General features: G+C 45.3%; 1 protein-coding gene across 1 annotated transcript in view; it reads left to right on the top strand.

Moving 5' to 3' along the window:
• The window catches only part of MRPL13 (mitochondrial ribosomal protein L13), a 65,960-nt gene that overhangs the window by 15,811 nt on the left and 27,168 nt on the right, over nucleotides 1–22,981 (top strand). Inside the window, exon 4 of the mRNA XM_014603858.3 lies at nucleotides 1,555–1,615. Within this exon, the coding sequence (XP_014459344.1) occupies nucleotides 1,555–1,615 (61 nt within the window). The remainder of the gene's footprint in view (nucleotides 1–1,554; nucleotides 1,616–22,981) is intronic.

Consider the following 22,981-nt stretch of genomic DNA (forward strand, 5'->3'; position numbering starts at 1 on the left):
TTGGATTTCATAGATTTTAATCATATTTACCCTCTACACCGTTGCTTCCTTTTTTTTTTTCTTTTTTGCAGTATGTCACAGTATGGTAAGTGTCCCATGTGTTATTCTGTGGACAAAACATGAAGAACAGACTAACAAGCAACAAAGGCTGCTGACAGACATGGAAAAAACCAAACAAGCCCAAAAACAGTGCTTTACCAGAAGAATCAACATGTTAGTTTCATCTGGCTCCCCAGTGTCTGCATAGATTGGGCATTTCAGTGGGGCTTTTTGGCACTTCTATCTAATAGCAGATTGAATCCCCAAAAAGCCCACTGAAGCACCTGACCTATACAGACATTGGGTGAGCTGGGTCAAACTAACATGATGCCTTTTCTGGGCATTTGCTACACTCGGTGCAGAGGTGTGCCAAGCTTAAAGTAAAGCTGTTTTTGTTTTTTCCATGTCTGTAAGCGGCCAAAGATAATAGTCTAGCCCTACATATATATAAGCCACTGACTGGCTAACAGTTGAATTCATAATAGTTCTTCATATTTTATTCTATTTTGTGTACTGTAGTTGTGGTTGTGTCAGTATATAATATATTAATAAACTGTCTAAAACAGGGGTGTCAAACATATGACTCATGAGCTGGATCTGGCCCGTAGAGACCCACCATCCATCTGTCACCACCATTCTGCCCCCTGGGTCTGACCAGACCCACACAGGGCCTGGTACGTGCCTGTGGCATGGAGGCAAGATCTGACCCACAGACCCCCCTTCCCCTTCTCTTCCCCCAGCATACCTGATCTGGCACCTACTCCATCTGTCCTGGGACCTTCCCAGCATGAGGTGCAGATCCCAGAGTAGCCAGAATGGGTACAGTCTGGCTAGAGGAGCAGCCACGCTGCACATGGTGGTTGCACCAGCTGGACTGCAATGCATGCAGTGCTTGCTCTGGGATGTGCTCCACCACAGCACATGCTCGAGCCCGTCTGGGACCACACTGCAAAAAGCACTCTCAGGCACCATGTGCATTGTGCATCCCAGACTTTGCACGTGTGGCACAGCCCTGGAGCTGCTGGAGTGAGTGCCATGTGTGTCGCAGTCTGGCTCAAGTGGCCACATGTGCAGTGTGGCTGCTGCTGTGGCCAAACTAGTACCCATTTCAGCTGCTCCCAGGCTGGCTGGAGAAGCCACTAGATCTGGTATATTGGGAAGAGGAGGAAGGTCCATGGGCCTGGTCCCATGTACAGACCAGCCCTGCACCAGTAATTCAGCCCATGGGGCAAAAAGAGTTTGACACACCTGGTATACAACAAGTTGTGGGTTTTGGGTTGGTTTTTTTTTTGCAAGGGCATCACTTCAGTACCCAAGTGAATATATAGGCCTATGGCAAAATGGAATGTTTCCATTATAAAAATATATTCCCCTCATGAGAAGCATTTCCTTTACTTGTGGCTTTATAGGAAGGCATATGATATAGTTTTCTTAAAGATTCAGTGCTTTCTACTGCAAACACTGGCTGTATTAATGAAAGCATAAAATCTTAAGTTAGTTTCTTTTGTATTTTAGTTATCCTGGAGGCTTCAAGCAACTGACAGCGGTTCAACTTCACCAAAAGGATCCAACTGCAGTAAGTATTTCTGGTTCTCTCTTATGTTTTGTTTTGTTTTCATTTAGTTAGTTTCCTTTTAGGTTAGGGGATGTGTTTCATAATTGTGAACTTGTCCTTCTAATGGACAAAGAAATAGGGTTATAGCTTGGAACTGGGATCTTACAACAAAGATGTGAACCCTTCTATTCTGGGCCCTGACCTGCACTTCAGACAGCATGAGAAATTGGCTGTACATAAGAAATAATTTACCATCAGAACTCCCTGTTTTAGGTACAGAGCTGTACAGTTTGGAGGGAATTACACCGGAGGGTCAAATTGACTTACCCCAACAGAAATCAATTAGGTGATAACCATTGTGAAACTAATGGATTCTGCCTTTGTTACACTAAATATGAAGATAAATTTCAACAATTTGAGGGACATTCCTTTGGCTTATGTCTGAATAACACTGTGCTTTGAAGTTAAAACTGAAGAATTGTTAGATCATGCACATATACAATTTGTATATTCAGTTTTAATGGCTAAATCAAGGTGTTAACTTGGCTCATTTTTACCGACTGACTTGCAAAGATCAGACTTATGAAAAAAGTAATTGGTTGCCTCAAACTAGGCTCATCTAAATTGTATGAGTCTGTTAATGGTCCTAGTCCTTTCTTAACAGCTAAAGGGAACAGTGATGATTTAAATGCAAGAAAATACATCTATGTTTCTGAAATTTGACAGTGCATTATAGTAATTGGTTTTTAGCTGCTTTCCCGTGCTATATATTCTACACATGGTGTATCAAAGAACTGAAAAATGTTTATTGTATGGAGGAATTACATCTGGATTTGATAGGTAATCAGGATATTACCCATGCTTGCTTGAATCCAAGACCCCCCCCCCCCCCCCCCAAATTCAGCTCGTATACAAGCTGAGAACTGCTTGTCTTGGACATGAGTAATGCACTGGCAGGTGGCTCTTCTGGCTCTGGATTCAGAGCCACTGCCACCCAGTGTAGCTGGTGACATGGTATACAGCCTGGGGAGAGCATGAAGGAGACTGTATGGTGCAGGTGGGGAGCACGGAAGAGATCATGCCATGGTAGGGGAGCTGCTTCGGCTCTGGCTCCAGCTGTGACCCAGGCCCAAGGCTGGAGGTGAAGCCAAAGCCACTGCCGCCTACTCTGAGCTAGAGCTGCTACCACCACTGGTGCTTGGCTGGGCCAGAGCCACAGCCATCATTGGTTCAAGCCTGGAGTAGCGGTACAGGTGACAGAGGGTCAGGAGGAGCAAGTAAGTAAGTGGAGAGGCAGGCAGCAGGGATCTGCTTTCCCTGGCGTGGGGGGGGCATTTACTGGGGTTATGTTTAGCCTTTCAGCAGTAGTCCCTAAGCATAAAATCCTTATAGGCTGACCCAAATCACAGTAGAAAGATTGTGATTGACTTCAAAGGGCTACTTGCCTATCAGATATTTAAATTACTTCATTTTATCCACATCAGATTATGCATTTACTCTAAACACTGTTTGTTTTGAGAGACTACCTTGAAGCATTGGATTGTAAACCTGTTATACATCACTTGATACCAGTCTAGAAAAAAAGACTTGACTGCTTTTCAATTGTAGCTTCATCATATTGAATTAAGAACAAAAAAAAGGAATAAAACCAGATAATTTGTAATTATGTGCATGGATTTTTTTTCCTAAAAACAAATGGAATGTTTTTAAAGGGGAGGCTGTACTATGGCTGTAATGATTTTTAGAAGTATTAGTTCCATGTCTAACATGGTTTCTACTTACATGACTTGTATTTGAGGTTTAGATGCCAGTAACTGTACACTGGGAGGCAGTATAACCTAACTTATTTTCTCGAACCAGAGAATTAGTATCTTTATAAAGTCCCTTCTGGCATTCATTCTGAATTTAAGATTCTCTTGCCAAACACTCATGGATGAATTTCTCTGGGAACAAAGGTCAATTAAATGCATTACAAATAGTTAAACCATGTTGGACAGAAACTCAACAAATGGTGATGTAGGTCAGAACATCATTTTATTTAATGACAGACTTTTTTGTAACAGCATGCTTGGGAATTAACTTTCACCCTGAGTGGTTAGATACCTTTCCAAGCAGACTCTCTGAAGCCTTGTTTTTGTCATGTTTATATTTTACACTGATAGATGTGATACTTGGTTTGGTATACCAAGGCTAGAGACAGACATTACACACAAACCAGTTTAAGTGATCAGAAACAGGTTTTAACCTGCTACAGAACAGGCATTCGGTGCACATAAACCAGTTTCAAAATGGCCAAAACTGGTTTGAGATAACCCTGGTTGAATGTAGTATTAGACTTAACTGATTGAGCTCAAACCAGTTTATGTAATGTCTGTCCCAGACCCCTTCCTGGTTTAAGTTAAACCAGAGTCCTCCAACATCCCAGCATGCTCTCTGGTCTAGGCTGTGCTATTTACTCCAGAGCAGAGCTGACACCACCCCTCTGCTCTCTAGCCCAAGCCGAGAGAGGCCGTAGCAAGATACTAGCTGGCATGGCCCCGTTAAGGCAAAGTGGGCAGGGCGGTAGTTAATTCTTCCCTCCTTTCCCACTTTCTTCACCACAGCCAGGGTCTGCCCATTTGTCAGGGAGCAGAGGGGAGGGGACTGTGGCAATTTCATAGATTTTATAGATTTCATAGACATTAGGGCTGGAAGGGACCTCAGAAGATCATCGAGTCCAGCCCCCTGCCCAAGGGGCAGAAAGTCAGCTGGGGTCATAGGATCCCAGCAAGCTAAGCATCCAAATTTCTCTTGAAGGCGTTCAGTGTTGGTGCTTGAACCACTTCCGGTGGCAGGCTATTCCAGACCTTGGGGGCTTGGACAATGAAGAAATTCTTCCTTATGTCCAGCCTGAAACGGTCTTCCAGGAGTTTATAACCTTTCAACCTTGTCATCCCTTGAGGCACTCTGGTGAACAATTGTTCCCCCAGATCCTGGGGAACACCCCTGATAAACTTATAGGTAACCAAATGGACCGTGGGGCTGGCAGACCCCAGCTGTAGGGCAGAAGGGATGGAGGGAGGAATTAACCCTTTTCCCTTTCACCTTAACGGGGCCATGCTGATCCATGCTGGAAGGGATTCTTCCCCCACCCCGCCGCCATGGGTTGGGGAGGGGGGGCTCTGTGATGCTGCCTAACCCCAGAGGGGGCTTTTCCCCCTGCTCCTCCCCTGCTTCTGTGGGGCAGGGAGGGGGACTCTATGTGAGGCTGTCCAGCTCCAAAGGGGGACTCTTGCCCCCCCCATTCCTCCCCCATGGGCTGGGGAGGGGGACTCTGTGCAGTGGTGGGGGAGGGTGGGATTTTCCCCCTTGTCCTCCCACCTCTGCTGCCATGGGGCAGGGAGGGAGGGAGGGCTCTATGCAGCGCTGGGAGCAGCTGTAACTGAGCTGCAGCTGCCAGGGGTGGCCCCACCTCCGCAGCCCAGATCAGCCTCACTAAGCCGAAGCCAAGGCAGCCCCACAGTGGGGCTGGGGCCACCCCCACAACTGCATCTCAGTGATAGGGACACTGAGACCTGTCATCAGCCCTACCCGGCCTGAAATGTGTGGCTGGCAGCTGGCTGGGCACCAGGCTAGCTGGGCCAGCTTGGAGGTGCCAACAGGCCTAGAGCCCAGCACCCACCCACTGTGGCGGCTGGCTGTGCATCCACAAGCCCCCACAGCACCTCCAAGCCGGTCTGGCTAACCCGCTGCCCGGCCAGCCACTGATCACACACACCAGGCCAGGCTGCGCTTGCTGTCAGAGCTCAGCATCTGTGTCGCTGAGCTGTACTTGCTGGGGGTGGCCCTGCCCCTGCAGCCCAGTCCAGCCCCACCATGTGGCTGCCTCAGCCGTGACTGAGCGGGGCTGGTCCGGGCCATGGGGGCAGAGCCACCCCAGCAGCTGTGGCTCAGTTACAGCTGTGCTCTGGCTGGGCCGGGATGGGCAGCACCGCACAGAGCCCCTCTCCCCGCCCTGCAGGAGCGGGGGCCAAGGGGAGGGGGAAGAGGTTGCCCCCCTCCCCACCACTGAACAGAGCCCCCCATCCCCACCCTGTGGGGACGAGGGGAGGACGAGCGGGTAGAGTCCCCCCTCCCCAGCATTGAACAGATCCCCCCTCCCTGCCCCGCAGGGGGAGTAGGAGGGGAGAGGAGTGAGCGGAAGAGTCCCACTCCCAGGCCAGGCAGCTTCGCAAGAGCCCCCCTCCCCACCCCACAGTGGCAGAGGGGGGAGGAGGGGAAAGACCCCCCCCACACACACACCCCTGAGCCTCTTCTCCACCCCCTCTGGCAGTGGGGGAGAGGGAGGAGGGGGAAAAGTTCCCTTCTGGGGCCAGGCAGCCCTGTGTGCTGGGATTGAGAGGGAGCCACTGGGGCAGGCAGAGCTCTCCCCTCCTCCTCCTCCCCCAACACAGAGGTCTGGCCACGCTGCCTCTTCTCCCACCCTCCAAACCCTGCAGGCCAAAGTGGGGCTTTAAACCCCTTCTCAGTCTTACTCAGGCCTGCCCTGGTCTCCACCCCCGCCTTCCCAAGCTTGGCTTCCCTGTGGAAGGGAGTGGGGAGGGCTGCTCTAGCGCCCCTGGGCTTCCAGCCTGAGCCCCTGCAGGAACGTCCCTGCATTTCCAGAATGAAAAGGGAGCATCTATACAACTGCAAACCGATTCAATTTCTGCAGGTTATACTAACCTGCAAAGATTGAATCAATTTAGGCTTAGGCTTTTTGAATGTCTGTTCTTAGCCCTAATATACTGTATGTGTACTTTTAGTCTTCAGGGTTATGCTGAGAAATTCAAATCATGCCAGCCAAAAACTCAGATTGCTTCTTAGCCAGAGCTCAGAACTAGCACTCCCACATTTATCTTTGACTGGGCAGTTGCCTTGGCACAGTCAGCCTTGCTCTGCTTGAAATGTTGTTCTCCCTTGACTTGCATGACTGTCTTGGTTCTTTTTTGACCTCTCTAATAATTTCTTTGTCCCATCTTTTGGATCCTCTTCATCCCCTTTCTACCTTTCTGAGAAGATCCCACAAGGCTTGGTTGCTAGTCTTTTCATTCTCTTCTTAGCCTGTCTATCTGATGCATCTTCATCCCTGAGTAGCCACTGTCACAGTTGCAGCATAGTTCTTTACAATCTCCCTGACAAGCCTTCCCCTCGACTTCCTTTCCAATACAGCACCGATATTATATTTTCCATCAATGCCTTCTTTCCGGGTAATCTCATTTGCAGACACAAATTGAACTATCATCTTCATGCAAAAGATTCACAAACCTCCCTCAATTCCAGTCTGTCTTCCATCTGTACTAACACCTTGGTCTGTCTGTCTTATGCATCTTTATGGATCAGTAACCACTGTCACAGTTTCAGCATAGCAAGAACTGAGTTCTTTACAATCTCTCTGACAAGCCCTCCCCTCTACCTCCTTTCCCATACAGCACCGATATCTTGCCAGTCACTGAAGCCTGTAATCTAGATCTTGTTTTCAACTTTGACTTCTTTCCAGGCTGTGTCGGTCTCAAATTCTTTCTGCATGACCTCCCTGAATTACAACCTTTCCTGTCTATTTACATAGTTAAATCTCATCTCGCATCTTGATTACTGCCATCTCCATTTCTGTGTCCTTGACATACTGATACCCATCCAAAATGCTGTTGCTGACATCATATTTGTATCTTTTTTCTTGACCTTGTGTTTACATAGTTGCTGTTTACATCCCTATTCTGGCTTCCTCTTTCTGTTACCTCAACCAGAATTGTTTTCACTTCAAAGCCCTTCACAACCTATGTGATGTCAACCTTTTTGCCTTTTTTTTAGTTCTTCAGACAAAGACCTTTGTGCATTTCTCCCATGCTGTCTCTCATGCTTAGGAGAAGCTCATTGTTAACATCTTCAGAGCTGCCTTTGAAGTTCCCTTCAACACTTGTTTAAAAATCTTCTTCACTGTGATACTGCAAAAAAATTGATAGCAGTCAGGCTGCATTGTGCTATGAATGCTGCTTATGATTGTGGCCAGACATAGTCATTGTTTCCATGTGCTTGCACATCTGTATTTATTTGTTGCCTTATACTTAGAGTGTAAGCTTCTTGGGGTAGGGCCAGTTATGCAAAGAACAAGACCTAGCACAATGGGTTTATGGTTCCTGACTCCTACCCATTATGGTAATGCAAATAATGAATAATAATCTTGAGACCTTCATGAGTTGTGGCAGCATGCAACATGGTGACTTGACATAAAATAGCAGTTAGCCAAAAGTGTATGAAACTGCTTATATTAAGAATTTGGCCGGGTATCCTCACTTTCTGTAGTTTTACTTTGTACAGTACAGTATTAATGTACAGTATTTTGTACCTGGAATAGAAGATTAGATGTGTGGTGCGACTTAGTGGACTAGGTTCAGGATTCAAATTATACTGAGGGGAAAAAATCTACAAGTGCTTCCAGACTGTGCTGCATATGATGGTGGTTCTGTGATATTTGATTGAAGGTAAGAACCTGTTAAAATTTATTTTGATAGTCTCTAGGACAGTGTTGCTCAGTTTTTTTGGATCTGTAGGTCAGATGAGTGGCATGGCATGGGGTGAGTCTGCGACCTGAATCGAGTCCCACGTGCTGGGATTGGTCCCTGGGGGCCTGCCTGGCACCACTCCTTCCCACTCCCGTGCATTTGGATTGAGCCCTGGTCTTGCCCCCTCCTGCCACCTTGTTTTGGGATTTGACCCTGGGTCCTGACACTGCCCCTGCCTGGTCCTCTGCACTGGGATTAGGTACCCTATGAGTATTGAAATTTGGCAGCATGGCAGCAGTGCCTCTGCTCCTCTGCTGTCAAATTTCCACACCCATGTGGAATCCCATAAGCCAGATGACATGGTGCCATGGTTCAGCACCCTTGGTCTAGTACATTTAGCTTTAAACAGTATTTCTGGAAGTAGAAATCTAGGATCCGTCTATTTTGGTGTCTTCGCTAAGAAAATGCTACAGACTACAGATGGAAATGCAGCTTCCAAGAAAATTTCTTGCCCTAAAGGAGGACAGGAACTATTTATCCCCTGTCTCCTTGCCTATCTGTGGCCCATTTACCCACTTTTATTTTACTTCATTCTCTCTGTTTTTTACCTTTGGTTCCTTATTATGTGTTTTTTCTCTTCTTCCTTGTCTCTCATTTTAAAATTATATTAATTGTTGATTGAATGCACCTCACAATCACCCAACGCTAGAAATTCTCCCTACTGTTTAAACACTTGGTCTGATATAAAGTACGTACTCCAGTAGTGGGTTGCTCTTTCTTGATATGGCGTATAAATGCAGAACCCCTTTTTCTTTAGCTGTTTTGCACATAAGAGTGTAAATTAAGTTCAAGTGCATAAAACGTCCTGCACTACCTATCTTTTTTTGCAAAATTCTGATTTCTTTATTGGAGCGTGGGTGATGTGCAATTACATCAGGAAAGTAACTACCATATTTACTCAAATATAAGACGATCCTGAAGGATGACCTCCCAATAATTAAATTCTGTATATGGAAAATGTATACATTTGTTATAATTTTCCAGGTATGGAATCCAAGTATTGGAGAATTGTCTTGAATCCCACCATCACTGCTATAGCATGGAAAGTAGTGACTGGGGTAGGTCAGGTGGCCCCTTTCTTCCCCCTGATGCCTTCCTGCTCCCCCTTGCCACCTCCCCCACCACCCCCAGCTCCCCTCAGCCTCTGCCTCTTCCCCCCCCACCATGCTCCTCAGTCTTTTCCTCTTCCCCTGCTTGCTTTTCAGTCTCTTTCTTTACTCTTCCAACTCCACAGTCTGTGTCCCTTTACCTCCCTCCCCACCCTTGCTGTCAAACGCTGCCAAGGCTGCTCCATCCTGGAGCACAGCATATGGAAGCTGAGCCCTTGCCTGGCCATACAACAGTGTCAGCGCTGCTGACTGGCCTGGCAGAGGAAGGAGTTGCCATGTGCTCTATGTGGGAGAGACTCCAGGGAAGGGGTGGGGGGGTGCAGGACAGAAGCTTCGGAGGGGAAGGAGGGGGCAGGAAGCTACTGTGGGTCTGACTTTGGCTTGTATCCAGACTCAGGGTCAGTGTTACAGCCACAGCAGTCACCTGCTTCCCCCTCCACTTCATATGCAAATATAAAACGAAGGGCTCCCCCCCATGCTGATAGAGTAAATATGGTATATATGAATGATGGTTTGTTGTTGCTTTTTACTCAGTGACATAGTGCCCATGTTGATCTCTTTTTATTGGCAAACATCTTAACAGAGAACTTTGCTATTTTTCTTAGCACTTCTAAATTAAGTAAACCATAGGAAAATGTGTCACATTTAGTCTCAGTCTTGCCAACAGAATTAACTGGTAGGGAATTATTTTAGAAAGTGCTCCATATTGGCCTGACCTACGCACATTGAAGTCAATGGGCCTTCTGTCACTGGACTGCAATAGGAAAGGAGCTGGGCAGATGCTGGGAACTTATGAAAATACCTCTCCAAATTCTAACTGCATGTTTTACTGGTGGACATATGTCCAAAGCTCATAACTTGACTTGCAGACTAAGGTTTTGGAGACTTCTTACCCATACACTGAACAGTTTGGAGGAGGAGGACATTGGAAGATTATAGCATTCTGTGTTGTGTTTATAGTGCTGTTTGTACAAAGCCAATTTTTAGAGCCTCTTATTTTCTCAAAGTCTATTGAGGAAAGAAAGACTTTGTCAGAATATGATCTGTTTTAATGTCAGTAAAATAAACTCCTGTGCAGCAGGACAGAACAAAGACTGTGTCATTTAAGCCCTCAAAATGAGATATAGTGGTGCAGATTCATTGTGTTGGCCTTTTATAAGTTGATGATGTTCACTTTGTTAATAGACATCTTCGATCTTACAATGACTAAAGGTCCTGCCCAGCACACACACGAGTTCTTGGAGGGTTTTTCATAGACTTCAGTGAGCAGTAATTTAGGTAAAATGTATAGGAATCTGAACCTGTGTTGAAGCATTGAAAAATTGCCTCTGTAAGGCACTGTTCACAGTCTGGAGCTTAGTACTTTAGAGAAGAGAAGACTGAGACGAGATTTAATAGCAGCCTTCAACTACCTGAAGGGAGGTTCAAAAGGGGATGGAGCTGGACTTTTCTCAGTGGTGACAGATGACAGAACAAGGTGCAGTCGTCTCAAGTTGCAGCAAGGGAAGTTTAGGTTAAATATTAGGAAGAACTTTTTCACTAGGAGGGTGGGAAAACACTGGAACAGGTTGCCCAGAGAGGTGGTGGAGTCCTCCATCCTTGGAGGTTTTAAAGACCCAATTAGACAAAGCCTTGGCTGGGATGATCTAGTCGGTGATGGTTCTGCTTTGAACAGGGGCTTGGACTAGATGACCTCCTGAGGTCCCATCCAACCTTAATTTTCTATCATTCTATGATACTTGCTTGCTCTCAGTGCTGTAATCACTGGTTGGTCTTTTAAATGCTTCATGCTGCAGGGAAAAGGGTCCATCCAGTCTGTAGTTAGTACGTGAACTATCATAGCATGACTGCTTGCCTAAGGTAACGGTACCATCAGCCGATTTATTAAGATTGTAGCAGTAGTGTTTGCTGTGAATAGCCTTCCACCCATGTATCAGAAAAAAGCAACATAGCTGAAATTAAGGAATGAATTTCAAGAAAAATCCAGGGCAGGGCAGAGGCTATTATCATGTCAGTTATTGCAAACCTCTTTTGTATTACAGAAAAGTTTAGTGATGAACGTAACAGTTTCCAGCCCATGCAAGAAATAGTTGTATCCACATGATGTAAGATTCAGTTCAAACTCAGTAAATTTGTGTATAGGATGGAACAAACACTGTTTGACAAAGATGGATCTAAAAGCGTTAGTAGTTATGTATTTCTAAACTCTGACACAAATCTATATGTAAAAGCTGTGTTAACTGGAATCTTGTTTAAATATTAGTTGTTTGCAAAATAGAAAAATAAGTCATGTCTAAAACAAATTTGGCACTCAAGCAAGCACTGAATTAAAACAGCTGGATAACGTGAGTAATTTAATGCAAGGATACATTGTGTGTGTTTTATCTGAAGGATGGAAGTCGTAAAAAAATCTGGCAGAATTTAGAGACATAAAATTTATTGATATATAATATAGTAATCTTCAATTATTTAGCTATCAAGGCAGCTGCCAGAGTATCTTCATGGACTCAGTAAGATCGTATATACGGATGATGAGCTCAATGTAATTTATGTAGGCAGTATTGACCCCATTCTATTTATCTGGCCAAAAGAGGTATTGTGTGTTATTCATTTCTGCTTAAAATAATGCTTACCACTTTATTATGACTTTGCATTGAAGTTTGAAGGTGTATACATCTTATTTTTTTTATTTTCTTTCAGTTTGGAAGACAGTAAATGTCCCCTCAGCTGTTTAACTTCATAATAACCCATGGTGTTTGTAAATCAACATTATTGTTCCCACTTTAAAATCCTTATGTTACAAGTGAAGTGAAAGATGTACAGAAAGCCTTGCACATCCTGAGACCTTATACTGAGGCAGTCCGATCAGTGCTCAGGTGTTTTAGCTTTTAATCCTCTACTCAGTACTAGGCGTGCACCGATAAAAATTTGGGGGGCCAATACTGATAGCCAATATTTAAGGAGGCGTATTAGCTGATACCAATCCAATTTCTGATACAGCTGCCTCCAGCTGGTGTGGTGGAATGGGAGGGGGGAGGGAAGGGGCATGGGGGGGCAGATCAATGCCCCCCCACAGTGAGGGAGGGGGCAGGCACAGGCACTGCCCAGGCTGGGGGTGGGGCAGAGTCGCAGTTCGAGGCGGGGAGTGGCGGCTCCTGCCGCTGCTTACACCCTGGGAGGGTACTGGGGGGTGTGTGCCCCCTGGATCTGCACAGGGTGGGGCAGGCTACAGCCAGGGCTGTGTGGGCTCTTCTCAGCAGGGGCTGGGCTCGGAGCAGGCACCGGTAGTGCTGGGAAGATGTTGCATTTACCCCAAATTTTGCTGCCACTCCACTTCTAACACCACCACTGCCAGCTGCCTGGCACAGACCCGGCTCTTGAGCTGGGGCTGTGCTGAGCAGCTGGTGGTGGCAGGGCTGGGATCAGAGGAGCGGCAAAATTTGGGGTGGGTGCAGCATCCTCCCAGCACCACCGGTGCCTGCTCCGAGCCCAGCATCTGTTCTGAGCCCAGTCCCTGCTGAGAAGAGCCCCACGCAGCCCTGGCTGCAGCCTGCCCCATGCAGATTGGGGAGGCACATGCCCCACCATGCCCTCCTGGGATACAAGCAGCGGCAGGAGCTGCCTCCCCTCCCCCCCACATGAGCTGCAGCTCTGCCCCCTCCCCACCTGGCTGAGCAGCATCTACCCCTACCTCCTCCCTCACCTCAGGGGGTGTTGATCTGCCCCCTTACGCCCCTTCTCTCCTCCTTCCCCTTCCACCACACCAGACTTAGCAGCTGGAGGCAGGTTTCCACACTGCTGGCTGTGTTCCTCACTGGCTGAGTGCTGCGCTGTGGCTGCGCACAGCACATACATTCATTGGCCATATTATCGGCCCCATTAGGCCGATATCCAATATGGCCAGCTTTTTTTATATCGGTACTGGTCCGATACCGGACCAATGTATCGGTGCACCTCTACTCAGTACGTTACTTTCTCTACCATCCCTGCAGGGTGTTCTTTCTTCAGTGGATAGGTAAAAACAGTAATGGTATGAGAAATGACAAGTCTGACCAGTTTACCTGTTCAGGTTGTTCTCATGCATGGTAGATGTAGTTGCCTGTGGAGGAAATAGAGGTGTTCAGAGTATCTAAACACATTCTCCTATCAGTGCCCTCAATAGAAATTTTTAATAGCTTATAGGTTCTTCAAGCTCAAAAGGCCTTTTCTTTATTCTGCTTAGTTTCTAAGGCTAGAAATAGACGTCACCAATGAAACACATCAGCAACATCACAGTGTCACGGCACAGGTGATCTGACTCACTGGGTGAAACACACATCACCCCTGCTTCTACCCTCATGGTCCGGGACAAGGGACAATATGATCTCCTTGCTTTCTCCAATCAGCTAGACCTAGGGCACAAGTCTGGTTGAATGCACAACAGATAAAAGACATCCATCTTATTAAAGTGGCAGAATCTATTAACACCTTTTGTTGTCCCACGGATTTTCCTTTCATGTGACGCAACAAAGGGCATAGATGTCAATTTGCTCAGCATTTGTGCTGTGAGAGGTCAGGCGATGTCTGTTTCCACCTAACAGTGTTGCCCTATCCTACTTCCTCTCTTTTTGCTTTTGAAGCAGGTCTCTTTTCACACTTCAGAATAATACTACTAGGAAAAGTCAGTATAACAAATAGGTTTCTAGACTTTATTTAGAAACTAAACAAGTAGATCTCAGCATCTTGATCCCTCTACAATATTGATTTTACCGTCAGCATTTGTAGATCTGATGTGTTGGACTTGGATATTTCTTCGTCCTTTTAATTCACTGAACATTCTTGTTCCAGTAGATCAGAATCCAGTCCCCTGAACACAGGAAGATTTCCAAGAGGAACAGTAAGGCTTAGCTCCAAAAAGGAATGTTTTAGGTCTCTTCAGTTACAGAGAGACTTAATCACTCTATAACAGATGTGGCAAAATAAAGGATTTCTCTCTGCAACACAGGAAGGGAACTCCTCTGTGTTTTCTTTCCACTTTTGACTGACAACAAACTTTAGTTTTATACGCCTCCTGGTTCTGATTAGATTGTGGACAATTAATTCTCAGTTAAGTAGAAGGAAGCTGAGAATTTATTTGATTCAACCTGTAATATGAGTCACTTTGCAGATGTCTTTAAGTCAAGTAAAAAATGTCACTTTGGAGGGCTGAGATGCATTTACAGGGTATGTACTGTGTTCATGCTCAACTCAATTTTCTGGCTACATTAAGAGTATCTCCTAGACAAATTATTGGTCTTGATATGCCTTCTAATTACAAGTCAGATTTCAAAATATGACTTTTGATCAGCTAGTAAACATGTATTGTTGCACTTACCTCTTTATTACTGACTTCTTGTGAACAGCTGTTTGATCATATCTTACCTATTCAAATCTGTTGTCTTCTTGGCTATAAGGCATCATCATCACAAGATGAAATTTAAGTATTTCTAACAAATGCAGAAGTTGAGCTGCTAAGTTTTGAATTATCCTTCCTCCTTACCCCCTTGAAGACTTAGCAGTAGCTATTTCAAGATGTTATTAAACTCATCAAGCCTCGCCTTGGAAATCACATTTTCACCTCACAAAACTGAGTTTCCTATTAGGGATCTGGGGTTAAAGGTAAGCCAATCTATTGCCAAATTTGAACAAAGAAAAGTAAGTTTGGGTAGAAGAGGGTTAAGAAATCTTTTGAAAGCAAAATATGGGTGATTATACACATCCAGTTTCTGCATTTATAAGAAGCAAGTGTTTGGAACCCAAGGACAGTTTTTTAAAATTAAAACAGAACGAAGAGGTTTCAGTTCACTTGCATAATTTAAGACCAGTATTTTCTAGGTAGGGATCCCCAAAGTCTATTTAAACACCTAAGCATAGGAATTTTAAGACTTCAAAAGGTGTACATGCTGTCAGCGTGTCTGCTATGGATACCCCCTTGTCCCCGGGATTCTCGCCTGCCACAACTTCTGATCTTCAAACAAATGGGAGGGGAGGAGGTGTTAACCGTGCAGGTAACCGTAGGAAGGACTACACTGAACCGATATCTGGTGAGGGTACTTTATTACCCTTAGTTGGGGTTACACTTATCCAAGACCTCCCTACTAGGGGAGGCAGCTTGAAGACCCTCAGGGGAGTCTCAATACAGGAGACGACCCCCCCCCCCCCCACTTCCTCAGGCAGCACGTCTTTTGTGTAGCTCTGGTGATCAGCCGCTAGTTCCCTCATTAGTGGCTGATTAACTGCGGCCCTGGGATTCCCCCGCCGTATCTCGTGCTGGCGTGGAGAGCCCGGCTCCTCCTCAGGCTTTCACTCTGGCCCCACCCTCACTTTCTCCAGTGAGCAGTAGGGATTCTGTCTCTTCTGGGCTGAGTCGAGGGATTCCCCCTCCGCCCCCTTTTTCTCTCATGTACCCGCGCGGCACCTGGTTAGGAAACCGCGGCCTGGTTAGGAAACTCCCTGCTCTGCTGCTCCACCCCCTGCGACTCATCGCTGAAGCTGGGGTTTTCCGGGATGAGTCTACCTGGTCAGTCTGCCGCCACCAGTGAGTCCCTGCCCCGGAGCCTCCTTCAGAGCCTCTTGCTGCCAAGCTCCTTACCCATGTCTCCCACTCCGCCAGTGCCCGAAGGCGCCTTCTGGGAGGTCTTCTCTGCCTCTTATCCCTCTTTCCGGAGCCTAATTGGCTTCCACGGGCGTGGTGTCTCTCTCTTCCCGGCCGTGTTAATTGTCTTCAGCTGGCAACCCCTCTTAGTAACAGAGTTGCAGCCGGGACTCTGTTACACATGCAACTCTCAGCGTTTATCGTACTTAAAACTTTTTAAAATCTGGCCACTGCTAGTTAAATATTTGAACTACGGACTTAGGATCCAGGCAGAGCTGACCTGAGCAGGGTGCAGGGCCCAGGGCAAATAGGCACATGCAGGGCCCCACCCCCGCTCCGATCTGGGCCCCGGACCCAAAGAGGCAGCTGCCGCCGATGTCATCGGGGATGGGGGGAAGTGAGCGGCTGGATGTGGAGCCGCTGCTCTGCCCGCCTCCGCACCGCTGCTGCTCCGCCCCACTCCGTGGGGCCCGGGACAGTCGCCCTGATTCACACCCCCCACCACCCTCCCCAAAGACGGCCCTGGATCCAGGTACCCACTTTTGAAAAACTGGCCTGAAATAATTATTGCCAAATAGAATTTTATTTTATTATTAAAAATATGTGAAACTATATTATCATTCTTTAGTTGCATCATGAACATCAAGTGAAAATTAATGTAAGATAATTTCAAATTAGGTAAATGCGAAATAGTATATGTAAGATGGTCAGATTTTATAGTGTTAACAGAGCCTGTGTTGCCACTGGCAAAAAACTTCTGAATGATTATTCTTCAGAGTGAACTTTACATAGAGTGATTATTAAACAGGACAAGCCTTAACACTATGGAAATATGTTGTGAGAGAGCCTGCAGTAGTGTCAATGTCCCACTGTACACAGCTTCAGGCATTGAAATAAGGGAGTTTTAAACATTCCTATTTTGCTTTTGAATGTTGTTTAAAAATCACTTACAAGCATACACTTGCATTACATTTCCAGAGAAAATCTCTAACAGAAAGCCTGGTCAGTCCTTGCTGTTGATCTTTGAAAGACCATGCTTTTGGGTTCAGAGAAGGGAGAGAGTAGGCTAAGGCTATTCTGCACATACCAGAAGGGGCATTTACACAGCATCAAACATAATAAAGTTCTCTTTGTAAAGCCATGGTGAGGGGAGAGATTATTAATAAAGCCAGAGCTAAACTTCAAAGCCTGGATTAGTGGAGAAATAAAATTAGTATTTCATGGAGTGGAGAGAATATTAGAACTGCATTTGTGATCTTAAAAGCAGTTGGAGCTCTCAGTAAGACTTTACAGGTGGTTGATCCATTGGATAAAAATAAATAACTTCTTAAATAAAATCTGTTGTATATTCTGGATCCAGTCCTGTCAAGGGCAGGGGTCATTTAATAACTTACAGAATTAATGCTCCTTCTAGGGCAGTGGTTCTTAACCTTTTTAGACTTGAGGCACCCTTTGGATAATCCTGGCTCCTAGTTTTCCCTCTCTTTTTTTATTTTATTATGGAAAATAATAGGGCATCTTTTCTATTGCAGAGAACTCAGAAAGATCGCAAATATAAGAAAGTTTTTAACACTATGGATTCCTATTTAATCGTGTGTAGACCTAAGAGAGCTAATGTAATGTGCCCCCCTGCAGCACCCTTGAAAAGATCTGTGGCACCCTCTTTGAGAATCACTGCTTTAGGGTGTCATTTCAAGAACATTGCAACAGAAGTGTTGTGGTATGGATTAGGAGTGAAGCATAATCTGTATCTACAATCAAATAAAACATTCATATAGCAAGGAAAATCCAGCACAAACCACCCTCACAGCAAGTTATACAATCTTTCGTACGCTGAACTCATTGCAATGTTTCCTAAGTAAGGAGAAGAGCATGGCCAAACAGGAAAGAGAACACCAAACAAGTGGTAAAAAGAGGACTTAAGTAAATGTCATGTACTTTACCACCTGGATACTCTACAGCAGGGGTTCCTAGGAAGAAAGGAGAAAAGCCCTGCTTGAATCCACAGCACCGAAGACCCGCCTGCCTCTCCAGAGCTAGCAATGCTGAGAGAACAGAAGACGCCACAGGAACCACGCTTTATTAACAGCTGTTAGGTCTGGATTGGACTGCCCCACAGCTGCTTGGGTATTTGTGGCCCACCGCTGAGACCAGAAGGCAGGCGGGATGGACTCCAAGAGAGAGCAGCAATGCAGGAATACCAGGACATTGGAGGAGAGGCTCTGGAGGAAGGGGAGCTGGCTGCCTGCAAGCATAGCAGCTTGGATGAGCTCTCATAAACTGGGAGATGCCGGTGCCCAGTCCGCAGCAGAAGTGGCAGGAGCTGGTGGGAAGTCTCTCTGGGAGATAAACCGGCCATGGTAGAGGCAGCTGCGCTCGGATTGAGGTTCTGGGGTTTTTTCTTTTTTTTTTCCTTTGGGGTTTTGCCGGGGGGGCGGAGGGAGCTGGTTAGGCTGGACCCTGACCCTGGGACCGAGAGTGGTAATGATGCTGGAGCACCCAGGGCTGGGGCCTTCACATAGCTGAGAGCCAAGTCCAGCCAGGGCTCCTTTTCAGTTCCTCATTTGAGTTGGAGCATCATGAATGTGAGAAGAACTAAAGAGGAATGCAGAATGTGCAACTTGAATTCAGGTAAGTCTCTCAGTCTTTTGGGCCTTGCAGCTTACTGGCAGAGTCTTTGCGCTGCAGCACATTAGGCTCCAGAGGGCACTGAAGTCTCCCCCCACCTCACAGGGCCTTCTGGAGCCTAATGTGCTGCAGCGTAAAGACTTTAGTTCTTCTTACATTCATGATGCTCTGACAGGGTGACTGTTAGAGCCAAAGTGACCGTCATACCTTAGAGATGGGCTCAAACCAACCACAAGCCTATAAGTTCAAAGAAAAGAAAGAGGTTGCCCATTGAGATCCAAGGGCGAGACCAACGCTTTAACATCTGGGTGGTGCATGGATGGGGTGTAGGGGAGATAGGAGCCCCAAAAGAAGAACCAAGCCCAGCACATCCAAGTCAAACCGTGGCGGAACTAACCACTTCCCCAATAAAGTATCCTTCAACATCAAGACATGGCAGGAGAGAATTGGGTGACCTCTGCAGTGTCAGCATCAGGTGAGCCCACATCTCCATGGCCCAGCCAGGTCAAGCGCAAGGCCTCTGGGCTCCACAGCCCTAACATGTACTGCGTTGAGAGTGTCCAACTTGTGAGTGGCCTGGGAGCCACAGGCCCCCTGTCCATGTGCTGCATAGGCTGCATACCACCAGGCCACATAGGCCAAAGGGTCTTCTGTCTGCAAGCTGCCCTGCTGTAGACGGGAAGGTGGAGGAGGGAGTGATAGGCTGAAGGAACGAAGGGTCTGGGGCCCACAGGAAGGCTGGAGGTTGGACACCTCTGCTTTACAACGTTACACTGTGTAATATCTGGGGATATGCAGAGCCACAGCAAACAGCTGCACAGGACTGCTGATGAGCTTCAGTTCATTGGAAAAGAGGCATCTTTGAATAAACAGCCACAGCAAACATCTAAGCCACTTGTTAATGATAACTGTATTGGACTGGAGGGCCTGGTGGCTACTCGTGGCAGGGTAACTTCTACAAAATACCACAGTGTTTCAACCTCCAGAGTAAGGTGAGCATAGGTCACCTCAAAACCCTTGCACCCCCCTCCCCCCGTGAATGTTCCTTGGTTGGAGGAAGGCTAAGGGACATCACCCTGACAGAAATGCATCCTCGTTGAGGCATTAGGTAGTTAGCAGCAGTTCTCATCTGTTGCTCTCTGCCAGAAGCTATAACCATAGAGTAAGTGAATGTCTGGATTCAGTCTGGCCTTTGGATTCTGCCTCAGTGGTCTAAAAGGAGGATGGTAAGTCTCAGGTAGCCTCCACTCCTCCATACTCTTACCTAGGTGTATGTGTCGAAGATCTTAGTGTGATTATTGGAGGACTCTGTACAAGTGGATTCATCAGGCACCTTACTTACCTCTTACACATACACCAGGATTCAGAGGATCATCGGTTGCCTACTACAAAGTAAGCAGGTTGCAAACCACCCAAATTAAAATGATCCAGGCTCTACTGTACCTTTGATACCTCTGCAATTTAGGGAATTCTCGCATTTTCTGAATTTTTCCAAGTTGTTCTCTACCTTTCAGAAGAGTTTTTGGTATTATGCATCTTTTGTAAAGGCTGATATATTATTAGCCTTCCCTGGAGTGGAAATTTCATTACTTCCTAGGTCTTAGAAAGCTTATTTTAGCCATTTCAGCATATTTTATTTTGTAATGTCACTCAAGGGCATAGAGTGGTTTAGCTCTGTGCAAGTATATTTCAGAGGGTGGTATAATTTAATTTAGAACTGGATGTTTGGGGGGATGTCATAAGTGTGTGTATGTAGAAATCTAAGCAGTGTTGGTAACCAGCAACAAATGTGAAATCAAAAGTTTTTTCATGCTAATGAAATGTTCTCTCTTCTCTCTGATAATGTAGGGGTTTACTGGAGCAAATTTTAATTACAATCCAATCCTTGTATATTTTAGTACTTTGTTTAATCAACATATTTAAATACCTTAATAATGTACTTGTCTGTGCATGAGCCGTATTGCATTTTTAGGCTATGCAACCCCACAGCTCCCTGTAGTTTAGGGCCCTTTGCACACGTTCATTTAATCAATTGGGATCATTAATCAAATGTGATCCCTGATCCCAACAGTTGTACTTCTTGCTAATGCCATGCATGCATGGCAGGACATGCAATTTTGGGATCAGGGAATCAGATGCCAGTGCAGGGGGAGCCCAAGTTCTTGTTCCCAGGCTCCCCAGAACAATCAGCTGATTGTTACTGCCAGTCCTGGGACTGCACCTGGGGCTTGAACTAACTCCACTTTGTCACTGCCCCGCCACACATTCAATTTAAGGCACAATGGAAACCAGCCACATAAATATTATACTTCTTTTGTGGCTAATTTCCCATTTTTTGCACTATTAATTTCTTGAACGTGTGGCAGATTTACTATTTATGGCACAATTCACAGATTATTTGCATCTGAAGTACAATTTCTGCTAGGGTCCTAAAGCAGAATTTGGAGTTTGAGACTTGTTGAGTATCTGACCCAGGTTTTTTGTGTGTGGTGTTTTTATTTTATTGGAGATTTAAGCAATGCATTTCAAATTGTTGTTTTTTGACATATTTCATGGCTAACATTCAAGGCTTTACAAAAGTCCATTTAATAGCTCAAAATATATAAATTGCCCAGTTTGAACAAAGGTATCCTTGAGCTTGGAGATAATAGTTGAATGCACGTTAAATGGGGAAAAAATATAGATAGATTTGAGAGGTCATACAGCAGCTTAATTCTTTTAAATCCCAAAATCTTAGGTAAACCTGTGGTATGTAACCAGCAGCTGTAAATCTGAAGGCAGCGCTCACTATATATTAGAAAAGAATTGAAAGACAGTATTTTAGTGTCTTTATAGATTAGATGGACTGGCTTTAAATAGGATGGGAGATTTTAAAGGTTGTTCGCACCACAAGTAGAGAACTGAAGGGCAAGTATAAACAACCTTACAGCTCCAATGTTGGTCAGCAGTGTGAGTCATGGAAAGTTTGATCCCAGCCCTTCAAGAAAACTTTCCTCTCCTGGGATCCTGCTGAAGTCGGAGGGTCTCTGTTACCAAGATCATGTTTATATGAAAGGTTTTTTAATGCATTTAATCACCGCTAACCCTTATAATATCATCAAGAGAAATTCCATTTATTGGAAAATACGATATAGGCAAAGTCTGTTTCATAAGGAAGGCATTAGTTTGTATTAATTTTTATTAAATATTTAATCCATATGTGGCTGTTATGGTTAGAGAATAGACCCTGTCTTGAAATTCCATAACCTTCTATTAAGTTTTCCCTTTTTCTTTTTGAAACTCCACTATATTTCTTTTGTATTCAGATCATGATATCAGAACCCGTTGTTCCCTTGTAAATGTCTCTGGTTGATTAGTCTTTTATGTCATGAAGGGTTTTTTTATAATGGAAGGGTACTAAAATTTTGTTAGTTTTACTCCATTAATAAACCTTCTGTGTTTTCTCATCAAAGAATTAGAACTTTGCTGACTTCAGATGTTGCCCTGTGGGGTCAGGCCAACTCTCAGGATCTTAATATTGCGCTGACAGGAGGGTGTGACACAATTGCACCTATACAAACACACAAATCAATTGGATACACACACCCACACACACGCATCCACACACACACACACCCCCCACCCCAACTCAGGCACATACACATCCAAACTAGCCTAGGCACATACATACCTATCACCAGTTCAAGCACATACACTATACACCCCAAAAGTTAGACAAAAATCAATTGTCCATACCCACACACTCAATACACATGCACAGATCACTAATTCATATATTATGCATACAATGACATATATATATGTCATTCTGCCCCGTTTGAGTAGTAAATGACGGCTACTTGTAAGAGCTCAGCTGCACTGGCCAATGAGTATACCTGGACTAGTAAAGCAAAGGCGGCATCTCATTGCATTCCTACTTGGGGTTGAGAGGAAGGGGGTGTACCTAAGGCCAGACCTAAGAGAGAGGAACTTTTCTCTTGTTCTTTTGCCTAGATGCCTGGTTCAAGTGGAAATCCAGCCCTTTCTATTTAAACCACAGAAAAATGGAATAACCATGGAAAGTATGTAAAAATAAGATGAGCTACTTAAATTGTTAAATTAACATGTCACAAGATTTCCCTTGAGGGTTTGTGCATCAGTGGTACCCAAGTTCTGAAATGGCATGGGAGGAGCTAAGTTATACAGGAACATGGAATTGACCTTACTGGATCAGATGAGCCAGTATCATCCCGCTGGCAGTGAAGGATGCTTGTTGCTTCACATGAAAATGATTTTATATGTATTCACTCTTAACTCTGATAAGGTACATAATATTCATAGGGAAGATTTGATTCCTGAATGCTGTGTCAACTGGCTTATACCTTGGAGCACAAGCTTAGGTAGTTCTTACTGTATTTAGCATGTATAGTGACAGGTATCCTTATTGGACGTTTAATCTTTCAGAGTTCAGTCCCCC

Source organism: Alligator mississippiensis, chromosome 3 (genome assembly GCF_030867095.1).
Source record: "Alligator mississippiensis isolate rAllMis1 chromosome 3, rAllMis1, whole genome shotgun sequence".
Taxonomy (NCBI): domain Eukaryota; kingdom Metazoa; phylum Chordata; order Crocodylia; family Alligatoridae; genus Alligator; species Alligator mississippiensis.